This window comes from Mauremys reevesii, linkage group 15 (genome assembly GCF_016161935.1).
Source record: "Mauremys reevesii isolate NIE-2019 linkage group 15, ASM1616193v1, whole genome shotgun sequence".
Classification (NCBI taxonomy): domain Eukaryota; kingdom Metazoa; phylum Chordata; order Testudines; family Geoemydidae; genus Mauremys; species Mauremys reevesii.
In genome coordinates, this window is record NC_052637.1 from 23,311,625 (window position 1) to 23,326,047 (window position 14,423).

Consider the following 14,423-nt stretch of genomic DNA (forward strand, 5'->3'; position numbering starts at 1 on the left):
TGGGGAGCTTGCTTCTGACGATGAGCTTGGAGAGGCCAGGGGATTGTTTGAAGGCCAGAAGTGGGGTTAAGGAAAGATCTCAGGGTGGGGTCCTTGAGCATAGGTTGTCATTATTTGATGATACCCCATATGCGTTCCAGTGTGGGGTGATAGGTGACAATTAGGTATTTGCAGTCGGGGGTGTTATTTCTGTATTGAAGCAGGTTCTCTTGGGGTATTTGAGTGGCCCATTCCATGATGTGATCTACTTCTCTGGTGGAGTATCCTTGTTTGGTGAGGGCAATTAATGGGCTACTCTACCTTGAATGGTCCCTTATAATGCGTACTAACTACTTATGCCAAACAATCTGTTCCCCCTGGCACTTTTCTGTGACACTGGGAGTACCTTTCCCAGACCTGAAGAATTGCTCTGTGTGTCTGGAAAACTTGTCCCTCTAACCAACAGAAGTTGGTCCAATAAAAGATATTACCTCACCCACCTTGTCTCTCTCATATCCTGGGACCAACACGACTATACCTGCGCTACTTATTAAGTAGGCAGTGTAAGGATAATCAGGTCCTTCGTTGTTCATCTCTTGGTATTTAAGTGCTTGGGTTTTATACGCCAGGATAGTAAAGTGCATTGCTTTCACATGGCAACTTGTTTTTGAAACCAAGCTTTTCCTTATGGCATTTTTTTAAAAAAGGGTTTTCTGTAAAGACAGTAAATACTGGACCTGTAAACACTACATTCATTTCTATTCATATTTGCTTGAGGAATTTCAAGCTGGTTGCTCAGGTGTAAAGTGGGATGGGTGACTTGCAAATACCTTTCTCAAAATTCCTGGAGTGTTTACATTGTAAAAAATCTTTAAACAACTTGAAGGTGAAGAGCAGGAGTTCACGGTGCAGCAAAGAAGCCTGGAAGAGATGAGAATGGGACAAGGGAGAGAAGGTATCCTTACGGGGAAATAGGCATGCTTGAGTTGGTTTGAGATTTGTCTCTGTAATTACTGTACTTCAAGACAGTGGTTTCTTAGGAGACTGTGTTTCATCTAGAAAAGGCAGGATATAAAACACTATTAATGGCATCATTAATGTGAATTGCTTGGTGTTGTGAATTACAAGTGGAAATTATAAAACTGTCCGTTTACTTGGGGTAGTTCAAAGAACGGTCCTGACACAAAAGAAGTCCATTTACAAAAGCAGGGTTGAAATCAGACTGATGATGACACATCTAACCATATGTGTTCTGACCAGTTGAAGGCCCTTGATTTTCATAGTTTGGGATACCAGTTTCAATCCCAAATTAGGGAAATTAAACAGGATACCTAGAAAAATGAAAGCAGTATTGAGAGTGCCATAAAAACACACATTTATTAGCAGGTAGTTGAGAGCTGTAATTATGTAAATTCTATCATTGTTTATTTGAGTTGTAATTCCACCACTTTCCATAACCCTAAACCCATTGGGTGTTTGAAATGGGAGGACTTTTATAGAAAGACCCTGCAAAGTAATAGATCAAAAGCAAAGTTGATGGGTATCTGATAGTAGGACTCATAAAGAGCTGCTGACACCTCATAGAAAACTAGAAAAAACATTCTGTTTAGAACAGTTCTATTTCTAGATCATATTTTCTGTGTTTGTTTTCTTTGTTCTCATCATTTTCCTGAGGCTAGTTAAATGAAAACAGGCTTCCTTCCTATTGTTTTTCTGTACTTGATGGTAAAAACATCCTTTGTGTATGACATAATTTCCCACAATTACTAATGATGTCAGAGAATCATGATTTCAGGAGAGGGATAAGTTAGTGGAACAGATGGAAATAAAAAGAGAAAACATGCAAAGAGGATAAAAATAGAAAAACGTAAATAGAAGCGAAGACCCTTTTTCATGCAGATATGCTTGATAGGTTTATTTTCTGAACAGATGAGTAATACAGCTAATCTGACATATGCAGTAACCTCTACAGAAAATATTTTTAAAAAATATATTTCATGAAACATAAGCAAGACTTTAAAATTAATACAGTTGATTCCACTCAATTGGACAACTGGACCAAAGCAGTCTTCCCAAACTCAACCTACTTTCTCTATGAATTGTACTATCATTCAGTCTATACTGACTGGATGCTCTTAAAGATCCCCTCCTGGACCTGAACAGTTCAAATACCCTTTCTATTTTCCTCTCTGGCTTGGCCTCCCCTCATAGAACCTTAATTGTTTCAGCTCAAAGGACCTGTAAACTTGCTGTCTGTGGCCATACTGCCCTGAATGTGTCTGATCCTGGAAGCTAACCGGGGTTGGGTCTGATTAATATGTATAGAGGAGCTGGTCTGGGAATACCAGTATTGTAGGCTCAGACACAATACATTATACAATATTGCCAAGCTCATGTGTTCAAAAACCATGAAATTGACTTAAAAATTAGACAGTTTCAAAAAATGTTGGGTTCTTTTTATTTGCCTTCTGGGTTTTGACCTTTGAGAGTTCACATTTTCATGCTTTTTTCCACAACCGTGAATGTTAGAAATGTACAATTTTTTTAAAATGAAAATTGAGGGTCTCACATAATCCCATGACTCTAGGAGCTGGGGCTTTGAGGAAAAACAACCAAATATTGTAAATATCATAAGGGCTGGCAGATAAATGCTCTGTGCTAAGTGATTCAGTGAAACTCTGTAGAGAAGTCAGAGGGAGACGGGAGGATATTGGCATTTAACTGGTTTCTGTGGTAAGCATCCAGAAACATGGTTGCACAAAACACGGCCACACTAATACTACTTATAGGAGCTCTGAGTTGAAGTGCTCCTAACTGACACATGTACTACATCCCTGTATGCAACAGTTGGAGACATGCGTAAGGAAAAGCCGTGAGTGAGAGGTAAAGAGGACTCTGGGAACTAAACTGAATCGTATAAGTGAGAGAATGCCAAGAATTGTAACAGCTGAAGATACTGCAGTATTGGCACTGTCCCGTTGGAGCTGGAAGACGCCAGCCCACAATGGAGCTGACATGCTGGGAGGACACTGTTTGCTGAGCAATAGAATTTAGTTCACAGTCCAGATTTTTGACAGCAAGAGAATGACCTCATTTAATAATGAGCCAGATCCTGACATCTTCACTCCGTTTTTTACTCCCTCTTTAGTGAGCTGAAAACTCTCACTAAAATCAGTGGGGGATTTGTCTGAGGATGGACCTGAGGATTTGGTCCAGTACTAGTATTTTGCCTCTCTACGGCACCTTATTTCAGAGGATCTTGGAGATCTTTAGACATTAATAAACTCAGCATCATAGCCCAGATTACTCGCATTTGACAAGCAGGAAAACTGAGGCACAGAGAGCCAGTCTGCCTTCTCTGTGGACATACAGGAAAATCTGTGCCAGAGCTGGATACAGAACTGATTTCTTGACTCCCAGTCTGGTGCTGTGACCAGCAGACAATGCTTCCTTTCTCTGACAGAGCAGTAGGTTCTTCTGTTGTCCTACCCCATGTTAGCAGGTGTTGGACCCATCCATTGAAATGCTGACTGCTTCCAGACTGCTGTCAGTGATAGGAAGAGCTTGTTAATCCCACCCTCAATACAGGGAGATGGGAGTGGTTCTCTGGAGCAATGAGAAGTAGGGTATGGGACAGAGAGGTCGTGCAGAAAACCCAAAGCACAGCTTTGGGGGAGAAGCTTAGGCTGAGTTACACTGAGGGTATGTCTACACTGCAAAGTTGTCGACAAAACTTTCGTCTTTCATGGGCTTAAAAAAGCCCCCCATGAAAGACAAAAGTTTTGCCAACGTGAGTGGCAGTGTGAACGCAGCTTTGTCAGCCGACAAAGCTAATGCCGCTCTCGGGGCTGGAAGTATTTTGTTGGCAAAAGTGCCGACAAAGAGCGTTGACACACGCTGACTTTTAGCGACAAGGCTGTGTCGACACAGCCTTGTTCCTAAAAGCTGCATGGTGTAGACAAGCCCTGTGTTTCTTCAACGCCAATAAAAGAGTCACCCGTGGAAGGATGCATGTATTCTGTGCTAGAATGGTTATCCATGGATGTGCGTGCTCAGTCCTAGTCCCTTTATATAGGATTAATGCTGTCATTACTTTCTTGCTCTTCTTTCAAGTTTGTACGCTAGCTGTTCAGATACCTGTAGCTGATAAACGTTGTCTCCCTTTTCATTTTGGAAGGACTGCTTTTTAGCAGCGGAGTGGAGCAGTACTAATAAAGCAGCGCGCGAACAACATCAGCACCACAGGGAGCATGACAAAGACTCTGTCTGAGCTCTTCTGCATGGCAGCACCAGTAAAGAGACTCTGCTTCGCTACAATAGTGTGTTAATCCTGTTTTCTCATAGGGGGTCACAGCTTTGCTTTTGCTGAAGACAGGAGATTTAGTAGTCAGCACCGGAGGAGGGATTGTATCTCTCTGTAAAGGATCAAACTACAAACCAATCAAGTGAGTTTGTAGATCAAAGCAGCAGGAGGGTGAGTGGTGTTTCCACAGAGTGGCAACATAACCAGGGCAGTAGTGTTCACTTTCAATGGCACACACAAACTTCCAGCGCTGATGGGTTTTTTTAGTTAATGAATAAGAGAGAAATCTCAATATATCAGTTTTCCAAACACAAGTAGACACTGTCAAAATGGACAGCATTTATCTTGCAGAATGAAATAGTGACAGATTGAAACATGGTGCATGTTTTTATTGATTCATTTACAAAAGTTTGTGCCAATGATTGTTGTTCATTTTAAATGACCACATTTAGTTCTAAAGGCTTGGTGCCAGATCCTAAACTGATCCAAAATTAACATAGCTCTATTAAGTCAACGAATTATGGTTGATTTCACCAGCTGGGGGTCTGCACCCTTGAAATCTTTAAAAAAGTGGTTGTAAGCAGATATTGGATACTAGCTATGTAGAGAAGTGTATCAAAACTGTGTGCCTGAGTACTTGCAAAGCATTCCAGTGTGCATGGAAAACAGCGCTACGGGCAGTTTCCCACAAGCAATCTAGGTGTGCACTTTTGATAACGTGGTCGTATGTGATTTAAACTATTCCCCAAACATTGAATTCAAAATTGCCTGGAATACTCTTGGGGTTATGCTAATTAAGTGCACTTCTAATAAGAAAGTAAACAAAGGCGTGTTTACACATGACCGCTGGTCTAACAGAGTGTGTGTATATGCGTTTTCTCAATCCCTGCCAGATTTGGGATTGTCTACATGTGGTAGCTATGGTGAAATAAACTAGTAGGTGAATGTAAACTGGAATAGGTATTCCGCACTAACTCCCCATGTGGATGCTCTTATTCTACACTGAGCGCTTTTGTGTGCGTTAACTTAATCCACTTCCAAAGTGTATGTTAAGTGCAGAATAAGGTGGTCCACACAGACAGCTAATGCAGAATATTCTGCCATAGCTATTACAGTTATTTCCCCATGTAGACAATCCCTAAGACCCCAAGGATCGCATGAAGTGCAAACAAACATGGCAGAGGATGGCATGTTAGACTTGACAATGTTTCTGCCTCTTGATATCATGACCTAATGTGGCACATGGGTGGGAGTAAGATAAAGCAGCAGAGGCCAAACAAAAAACAAGGGTTGGGAGGAGAGAGAGGCAAGAAAAATCAAGGTCCACATCAGTGCAAATTTCTGCTTTGTCTTTCAGGAAAATTCAAGTCCAAGGTGGCGTCACTTCCCTCACCCTCAGAGGTCAAGGTCACCAGTTCTTTGTAGGAACAGACGAGTCCCAGATTTATCGCCTTAACTACAATGATTTTAAAGAGGAGCTCATTGCCACCTGTCATAATGAAGCCATCCATGACATCATTTTTCCATCGTTAGTATGACCGGAAGGGAGCATTTTTGTTCTTGAAAAAGATGGGGTGGGGAGCAAGCTGTAGATTTGACAAAGATGTCTGTACAGCACCTTCTATGCAGAAGGTTTCCAAAGTCACACTGATTTACATATAAGAATCCCTTCCTCCACCACCGAAATGCAGCCCCATCTGGTGTGGTAGTCAGCAGCAGTTCAGCTTGGGGAAGTGAAAAATACGTTCTCCAACTGAATCTACATGGAGAATTTTAAGTAGGCAGACTGTAATTATGCAAATTGGAATTTGTGTAACACTGGTATTAACACCCCTACTCTTGGGAAAAGTGCTATGAAATCCCTGGGCCATTCAGGCCCTGACTAATGTGAAACTTGAAATTTCATGTGCCTTTCAATGTTTCTTTCCATTTACTGAGTTGAATAGGGTCTATACTTGCAGACATGGCTGCATTCCTGCCCTCTGATCCAGTGCCTAGAACAGGTTTCAGAGGGGTAGCCATGTTAGTCTGTATCAGTAAAAACAAGAAGGAATCCTTGTGGCACTTCAGAGACTAACACATTTATTTGGGCATAAGCTTTTGTGGGCTATAACCCACTTCATGCCTAGAACGTCATCTAATATTGACTAGCACTGCTGTCAAAACAGACTTTGGGTGTATCAACATCACTTGTAATTGTGTGTTTAACAATATGGCATGTTAAATTAAATTCAGGACTCCTGATGCATGGTGCTAACTTCACAGATGTGCCTTCTGTTCACATTCATCTCATGAACAGACAGGAAAATTCCTCTTTGCTGTGAATATTAGGATCATGACATTTCATAGAAGTGATAGCTCAGTCACTCGCTCTGCAAATGGAGGGTGGCATTTGATCCGGAGGGAGGTTTTGAGTTTTGGCATGCTGCCGTTGTGACATGAAGTGCCAAGTCCTATTGAGTTACAGCAAAATGTATAGCGTATAAAACAGAAATGCAAGAGGCCCTCCAACCCCTCACTTTACACCAGTGTACAGACCTGCACATCCAGGGCCGTCCCTAGCCATTTTGGTGCCCTATGCAGCCCCCCAGGCCTCCATGTGTGTGTGAGGGAGGGCCTGGCCCCAGGCCTCTGTGGAGGGAGAGGGGCAGGAGCAGGCTTGGGGGGCAGAAGGGAACCGCCCCCCAGCACTCACCGGCAGAGCGGAGCGGGTTGAGGCCAGGTCGCTCCACTTCCTGCCACCCAGTGATCGCAGGGCGGGCCCGACCTCGCGTTCATGGGGCGGCGGGAAGAGGAGTGACCCTGCTCTGGCCGCTCCTCTCTGCTCCCCTAGCTCCCAGCCTTGGGATTTGGGGGGCAGTGGGGAACCGCCCCCCAGCACTCACCGGCAGTGTGGCTGCGAGCCAGGGAGCAGAGTGGGCTGGGACCGGATCACTCTTACCACTGCCAGTGAGTGCAGGCCCAACCCCTGCTGCAGTCCTCTGGGGAGTGGGGTGGGGTGTGGCCTGGTCACTCCACTTACCATCCTCAGGGGAAGGGCAGGGCTGGGGTGGAGCAGGAGCGGGAAGAGGTGGGGCTGAGGCAGAGCAGGGATGGGAAGAGGTGGGAGCCATGGGGAAAAGGCGGAGCGGGGGCTGGAGCAGCATGCAGCTGCGTAGTGCACCAGGAAATGTGCCCCTTTGTTTGGGTGATCTGGATACCCCTCTCTACCCAAACAAGGGTGACTGCCACCAGCACGGGCCTGAGGACTCCTGTGACTTGCCCTCACTGAGGTGGAGAGCAGTTCCCCTCCCCACCCCAACAGCATCTATAAACATTAGGATCCAGCAGACTCTCAAATATAACTTCTCCCTCTTTTGGAATATAAGGAGGCTTCTGACAGCTCATCAGGTAGAAGGGAAAATATGTAAATTCTTAAAGACAACTAAAATCTTTATACATTATTTTCACTTTCCAGATAAATTGAGCAGGTTTTATTCTGTGAAGCTAGAAATGTGAAGGCTCATGCCTCATTGTGAGATACATTTCAGCAGACTTTTGCAGCCTTGTCTAATTCTCCCAGCAGTGTTCCTGGCCCATTAAGGGGGGTAAAAAATGCATCCTGGCAACAAGGAGCCTGTCATTGACACCTGATGTTAATCCTGGGGAATCAACAAACCTTTCTTTTATCCAGCTCTCTTAGAATATGATTGCTTCCAAATTAACATTTCTTATAGTATCTATGTAGCCAAACTTATTGTAAAGCTTAGGGTTTCAAATTTACACACACGCAACCCAGGAAATGAACCTGTCAGTTCTTGTATCAATATTGTCTGCGCGCTGCTTATTGAGGTATACATTTAACACCCTAACTAATGAAACTGTATTGTATGCAAAATGTAGGTTGCTGTTGACGGAGAAATGTAACTTTTTCATTTCCAGACATTTAGTGTTCAAATGCACAATCTAACAGTTGTGTTGCAGTAATACAAGGCAGACCTTCAGCTAGTGTTATTGGTCAAAGCTTCATTGACTTCAATGACAATTTACATCTGCCAATGGTCCATGTATTTAATTTTCCATTTCCTCTTTGTTTGTTTAGGTTTTTTGGGAGAGAGAAAAAGGAAAACTTCCAGCTGCAGCATTTAAGAGCTGTAAAAGTGTGTTTTATGCAAGCTATGGGTCTAAAACTTGACCATTTTGTAGATACTCAACATACGTAGCTATGACACTACATGATTGTATTGTGCAAGGAATAATTAACAAAAAACTATGCCAGTGCAAACTCCACTGTTTTTTCTATTTGTAGGACTGGCTGTGCACAATATCTGAAGTTTCATCCATCTTTTGTTTAGTATACAGGGGCCAAAAAAAAGTTACATTCTATTTTAAAGCAAAAAGCCTGAAATACAGCTGTGGGGCTTACTTTAAACTTCCCATAAAATCATCTTTGAGGTGAGAGCAGGCTTGGAAAGTTTCACCCCAAAAGGTGAAATTGTCAGAAAGTTAAGAGTAAAAAATGAAAATGGTCCTTCCACCTTAGCTATGGTGTCCCCTACTGGGAAGCCTACGGTTGAACATTAGTAACGTCAAATAGCGAAGCAATGGAGGGAGAGTTGAGATTTAATGAGGAAACTGTTCCCCAACACTGGCCTTCAGTAGCCTGCTTCTCTACCTTCCCCAGGGGAACCTCTGATTTGTTTGCCACCTGCTCCAAGAATGACATCAGGGTGTGGCACACCCCAGAAAACAAGGAGCTCTTACGAATCACGATCCCCAATATGACCTGCCATGCTATAGACTTCATGAGGGACGGCAAGAGTATTATTTCAGGTAATGATTGGCAAGCTCCGTGTTTAGATTCAGCCTCAAATTGCTGCCCGCTTTTAAGGAAGTAGGCTCTAAAAGAATGGGGAAGGACCAAAGCCTGGAATTGTTTCAGCTAATTGCAGTGACCAAAAGGTTTCTGTTTATGGTCAGCCCGGTAAACCCTGCTCCACAGTTGCCAATCCCCAGGCACCAAGGAAATGGTGCGTGAGGAGGGCAGGATTTGGGGGGCATACATAGAGGGTGTAAACGCTGGCACATTAGTTCCCATCACACTGTCATGGGTTGGGGCTGAGGTGGGGCAGGGGTGTGGTGAATCTTTACATATATCCCCTAGCCATTGCCTTCTGCTGCATGGTAGCAGTGGAGCTACAGCAGTCCCCCTGTTGAGAGTGCCCGTGCTCACCTCCATCATCACCAAAACATTCTTCCCTAGAGGGAGTGAAATCTTCCCCGGCTGGCTTCATAGACTCGGCAGTGGGTTTTACATACATGCTGATAGCTAATAGGGACATCAGTGTGAAGGAGGTTTTTTTGTTTTTGTTAAAAGGGGGAGGAGATCAGGGAGGGGCATAGGGAGGAGAATAATAATATAAAGGAAGTGACCTTCTGGATGATCTGTTTCCATATTGCATCAGCTTGGAATGATGGGAAAATCCGTGCCTTCACACCAGAGACTGGCCGACTCATGTATGTGATTGACCATGCCCATAGCATGGGCGTGACAGCCATCGCTGCAACAAGTGATTGTAAAAGGATCATCAGTGGAGGAGGTGAAGGGCAGGTAATATGCCCTAAAATCTCTCAGGGCTGACTTGTGCTGTTGCCATGCTAACTAGTAACCACCTAGGCTGAACCTGAGCATCATCTTTGCTTGGCTCACTTAAGCACAAGACTCAGTTCCAAAATGTTAGTGTCTGCTGTAAATAAATCTTCCCATTTGCTCATAGTGTGACATGGAGCCGTACCCTCTGATTACTCCTGGCATGCCGGCCATAGTAAATCCTTCCAACGCTGAACATGCCTCTTAATCCCATTTGTCAGTCTGTCTGTCACCTATATTTGGTTCATCTGCACCTGTCATTGTTTGCAAGCCTGTCTTGAATACAGATTTTCCTTCTAACCCAGCTTTGCTAGTCCCAGTCCTCACCTGCTTAACATGTTCAGATTGACCTGCGCAGTGCAGGTTCATTTCGTCGTCCTCCTTTTTTTTCTCCCAACTCCAAAGCTCAGGGCAAAAAGTCCCATTTGTGTGGCTCCTCAAGCTGTAGGTAACATCCTAAATTCCTGGGACTCTTATTGGATGCAGTGTTTTTGTAGCCATGTTGATCCCAGGATATTAGGGAGACAAGGTTGGAGAGGTATTATCTTGGGACTCTTACTGTCTGTCTAAGTTGCAGAGTCAAACAGCTGAGGTTGCTGTGTTTCGCGGTAGAAGAACAGTTCTCCCATTGAAATGCAGTCAAAAGAATAGGTACAGTCTGACTTGTAATAGAAGAGATTATTTTTAGTGGTATGTTTTCACAATAGGAATATTGCCTGGTGTTCTGAAAGCAGCGGAAGTCAAGGTTATATTTATAATTTATTATCAGCTCTGCAACCTAGACTGGCAACAAGAGTGACCAAAGCTGTGTTAGAAGGAAAATCTGTACTCAAGACAGGACCTGATCCTGCATCCTTTTATCTGTACATTTGAGGCTAAATTCATCTCTGTTGTGGCTCCATGAGTGGTGAACTTGACTTTAAGTCTACATTTTAATTCGGTTAAGGCCAAATCCTTGTGAAAATGAAGTAGACCAGAGTTTAGCCATAGACCTCAATGGGAGCAGGATTTGGTTCTGAGTTCAGAGATCTGTATTTCTGCCCTCACTCATCCCCAGAGAAAGTGGAAGCAGCGTAAGAAATGCAGCATCTCACTCAGCTCCATGTGCTGGAGATGTCATCAAATGCTGCAGGAGAAACCCTGAGCTCAGGAATCCCTTTTGGTTCCACTTTAGCTCAGTAAGGAGCGTGCATTACAAAGGTGTTTGTGGCTGGTTTGCAGGTGAGGGTGTGGGAAATTGGTCAGAACACTCGCAAATTGGAGGAAGTGCTGAAGGAGCACATATCCGCTGTGTCTTGCATCAAGATTAAGAAGAACAACCGGGAGTGTGTCACAGCCAGCATCGATGGAACGTGCATCATCTGGGATATTGTGTAAGGAGATCATTCCTCCTCGGCAATACAGCACTTCTCAGCTATGCCATGACTCTGACCTTGCCAGTTTTGGGGTATGGGATGTCCTTGTAAAGCTCTCGGCAGAGCCACCCCACACACAGGGTGCCCTGGGCAGCCAAGGTTCCCCTGAGCATGGTGTCCAGAAATGAAAGATTTTGCTACTATGATACCAGTCCCTGTTTTATAAGGCCTTTTGTGACACAGCCAAGGGGGCGCAGCTTGGGAGAATAGACAGCATGGATAGCCTGTGGGAGGGTGTTCCCCGATCAAATGAGTTCCACGTTATCTGTACCTCATGAAACCCTATCCGCAGACCAGTATGTGATGGAGTGTTACCTGGGGGAGATGCCTCACACCCACAGTAGGTAAAGCTGTCTTAGGAAGAGAGAGATGAGTTTTGATAAACTCTGACTCAGGCAGCTTTGGGGGTATTTTTCAGACGTTTTATGAGGAATCAGATGATCCTGGCCAACACCTTGTTCCAGTGTGTGTGTTACCATCCAGAGGAGTACCAGATTATCACCAGTGGAACAGACAGAAAGGTAAGCACAACTTCAGGAAGTCAGCTTGAAGTAGCTCAGAATCTCAAGGGGCAGGACAGCAAGTCTTGTCACTGTCAGGGATTTCAGCTTCCAATCCAATCATGCCAGGCACTTATCAAGCCCATGTGGGCTTTCCCATGATAGAAAGGCGATAGTTATATGGGAGAGAATTGGGCACTTCAGTAATTTATGATTTAGGTTCATCACTGTCCAGGTTAACGCTATCCTCCAGAAGCAATGGAAATCTTCACACCAGTGCTGTACAAGTGATCTCTCATTTCTGATCTTGTTTCTAGATTGGATACTGGGAAGTATTTGATGGTTCTGCAATCAGAAATTTGGAAGGCTCCCTGACTGGCTCCATCAATGGGATGGATATTACGTCAGACGGGACTTACTTTGTTACAGGCAAGTAGGATCACGGGGGGTGGGGGGAACAATGTAAAAGAACCCCCAGGGAAGCTAAGGAAAAGTCAGCACCAGGAGAGCCAAAAAAATAATGCAAAGGACCTCAGAGGGGTTAGGAAAGTGGGCAAGAAAGAACAAAATTAGATCCTGCGAATATGTCAAGAGGAAAAGAAAAGGAATCACTGAAGGGAAATACTATGGGCTTGATCCTGCAATATGCTGAGCACCTTCAGCTCCCACTGAAATCATTCAGAGATGAGGGCGCTCAGCACTTCCCAGGATCAGGTCCTTAAAAACCAGTCTGTCATGGAGAAAGTATGAAGTTATTTTCAGCCGTGGTGAAACACCATTGAATTCAGTGGAGCTGCACTAGGGATGAGTTTGATCCTTTGGACTTTCATGGCTTGTGGGAGCATCCATTCTCCAGAATCCAAGCAATCTCTCTGGTAATGTGGGAGTCCCTCTGGAGGGTTAAAAGTGGAGGATGACCCAGGCTGGTTCTACAGCTGCCTGAATTAAGCACTGGTGTATTCATCCCTAGCCATTCTCACACATCCTCTGAGCCTGACACTGGAGTGGCATGTGGGAGCCATGTGATTGGACAGGCATGTGGTGAAAGTTGCAGTTTATGTACTGGGACCAGCTCCCTTAAGTTAACCTGTTAAATCAGCATTGAGAGGAAATTCTCACTGAAGATTTGTAGTTTTGCTGGGTGGCTGTATCTCTGAATATAGCTTATCAGGTTCAGTCAGTGTAGGAGCCCATGCCAAGCACTGTGCTGATCCCAGACACAGAGAGTCACTGGTTCTAGTGGGGAAAAAACCACAATGCTCAGGACCTTGTATCGCACCCTTTTCCCATTCCAAAGCCAGGACATTCCTCTGCCTTTTCACCATGAACAAAAAGCGAATGGCTCTTTCAGAAGCCCCCGGGGCTCCATGTAACCATCTGTCCTCCCTTGTGTCCCACGCAGGCGGTGATGATCACCTGGTGAAGGTATGGGACTACAACGAGGGTGAGGTGACTCACGTCGGCATGGGTCACAGTGGCAGCATCACCCGACTCAGGATCTGTCCTGGGAACAAATACATTGTGAGCGTGAGCGCGGATGGTGCTATCCTGCGATGGAAATACCCACACTCCTCCTGATACCTGGCACAGAAGCTGCGAGGTCATATGCCAGTTCTGAAAGCTTTGATCTTACAGTTGACACCACTTAAAATGATGCAAACAGTCCTACTAATAGAGGAGACGTTGTTTTTATATTAGCTAGTATGAAATAACCAGGCCCTTCAGAGATCCTTTCTGGTGTCTGATAAGACTGATGGGCCTGACTTTCACAAGTGCTGAGCACTTGCAGCTCCCATTGACTCCACTGAAGTTGGGGGGCTCCTTCCTGCGCAAAGTCAGGCCCAGGCAGTTCTATGAGTGCTAGTGTGTTCTGTTGCTGTCTTCTGTCCAAATACCTTTCTAGGTCTGTCTGTCTCCTTCACAATGAATCGCTTGTCCTGTAAATGCGTTCTTCTGTGTTCATTTTTAATTCCTCTGGTTCTGAATAAGCAAATAGCCTTTTCCACTTCAACTCCGAAATGTAACTTACAGAGCTCCTCGATTTAAGATTTTAAAGCAAGATTTTCAAAGGTGCATGAGGATTCAGGGTGCCTTATTATTCGGGGACCCAGCTTGACACATCTCAAAGGGGCCTGACTTTCAGATATCTTCTAGAATGGTTGTCACTTGTGCTACAGTTAGATGAGGAGTTTTGGGCAGTGTGGGTGTGCGTGCACATGCTGGGGTTTTAAATCTCTAACACAAGCTCCTTTTGGTACAGAAACTTACCTGCTTAAATGTCTTCTCTGCTCTTGCTGGAATCTTGTGGGGTGTGATTACGCTGCTGAGTCCTGCCTCTTCTATTTCTGCAGACTCAAGGCTTGATGTTCTGCAGCGATAGCCACACTAGCAGGTTTTACCAGCTGTGCAGCAGTGTTCATCATGGCTTGTAGGACAGGATCAAACCTCTGGAATGTCAAAAGCAGGAAAGGAAGGAATCATTTGCTGCCATGCAAATGGAAACAAAACCCAGTGAATGTACTGCTGAGCTGGCAGGCCTGGAGCCTGAAGGTCCTGTCCTTCCCTCCAGGGCATTAACAGCGTGAGCAGTAGCAGCG

General features: G+C 44.6%; 1 protein-coding gene across 1 annotated transcript in view; it reads left to right on the forward strand.

Annotated features, from left to right (window-relative positions):
• CFAP52 (cilia and flagella associated protein 52) overlaps positions 1–13,770 on the forward strand; it is a 30,145-nt gene extending 16,375 nt beyond the window's left edge. The window contains exons 7-14 of the mRNA XM_039500250.1: positions 4,324–4,424; positions 5,640–5,810; positions 8,946–9,094; positions 9,727–9,872; positions 11,133–11,284; positions 11,745–11,847; positions 12,144–12,255; positions 13,229–13,770. Of these exons, the coding sequence (XP_039356184.1) occupies positions 4,324–4,424; positions 5,640–5,810; positions 8,946–9,094; positions 9,727–9,872; positions 11,133–11,284; positions 11,745–11,847; positions 12,144–12,255; positions 13,229–13,404 (1,110 nt within the window). The 3' untranslated portion in view covers positions 13,405–13,770. The remainder of the gene's footprint in view (positions 1–4,323; positions 4,425–5,639; positions 5,811–8,945; positions 9,095–9,726; positions 9,873–11,132; positions 11,285–11,744; positions 11,848–12,143; positions 12,256–13,228) is intronic.
• Positions 13,771–14,423: the final 653 nt, after the last annotated feature.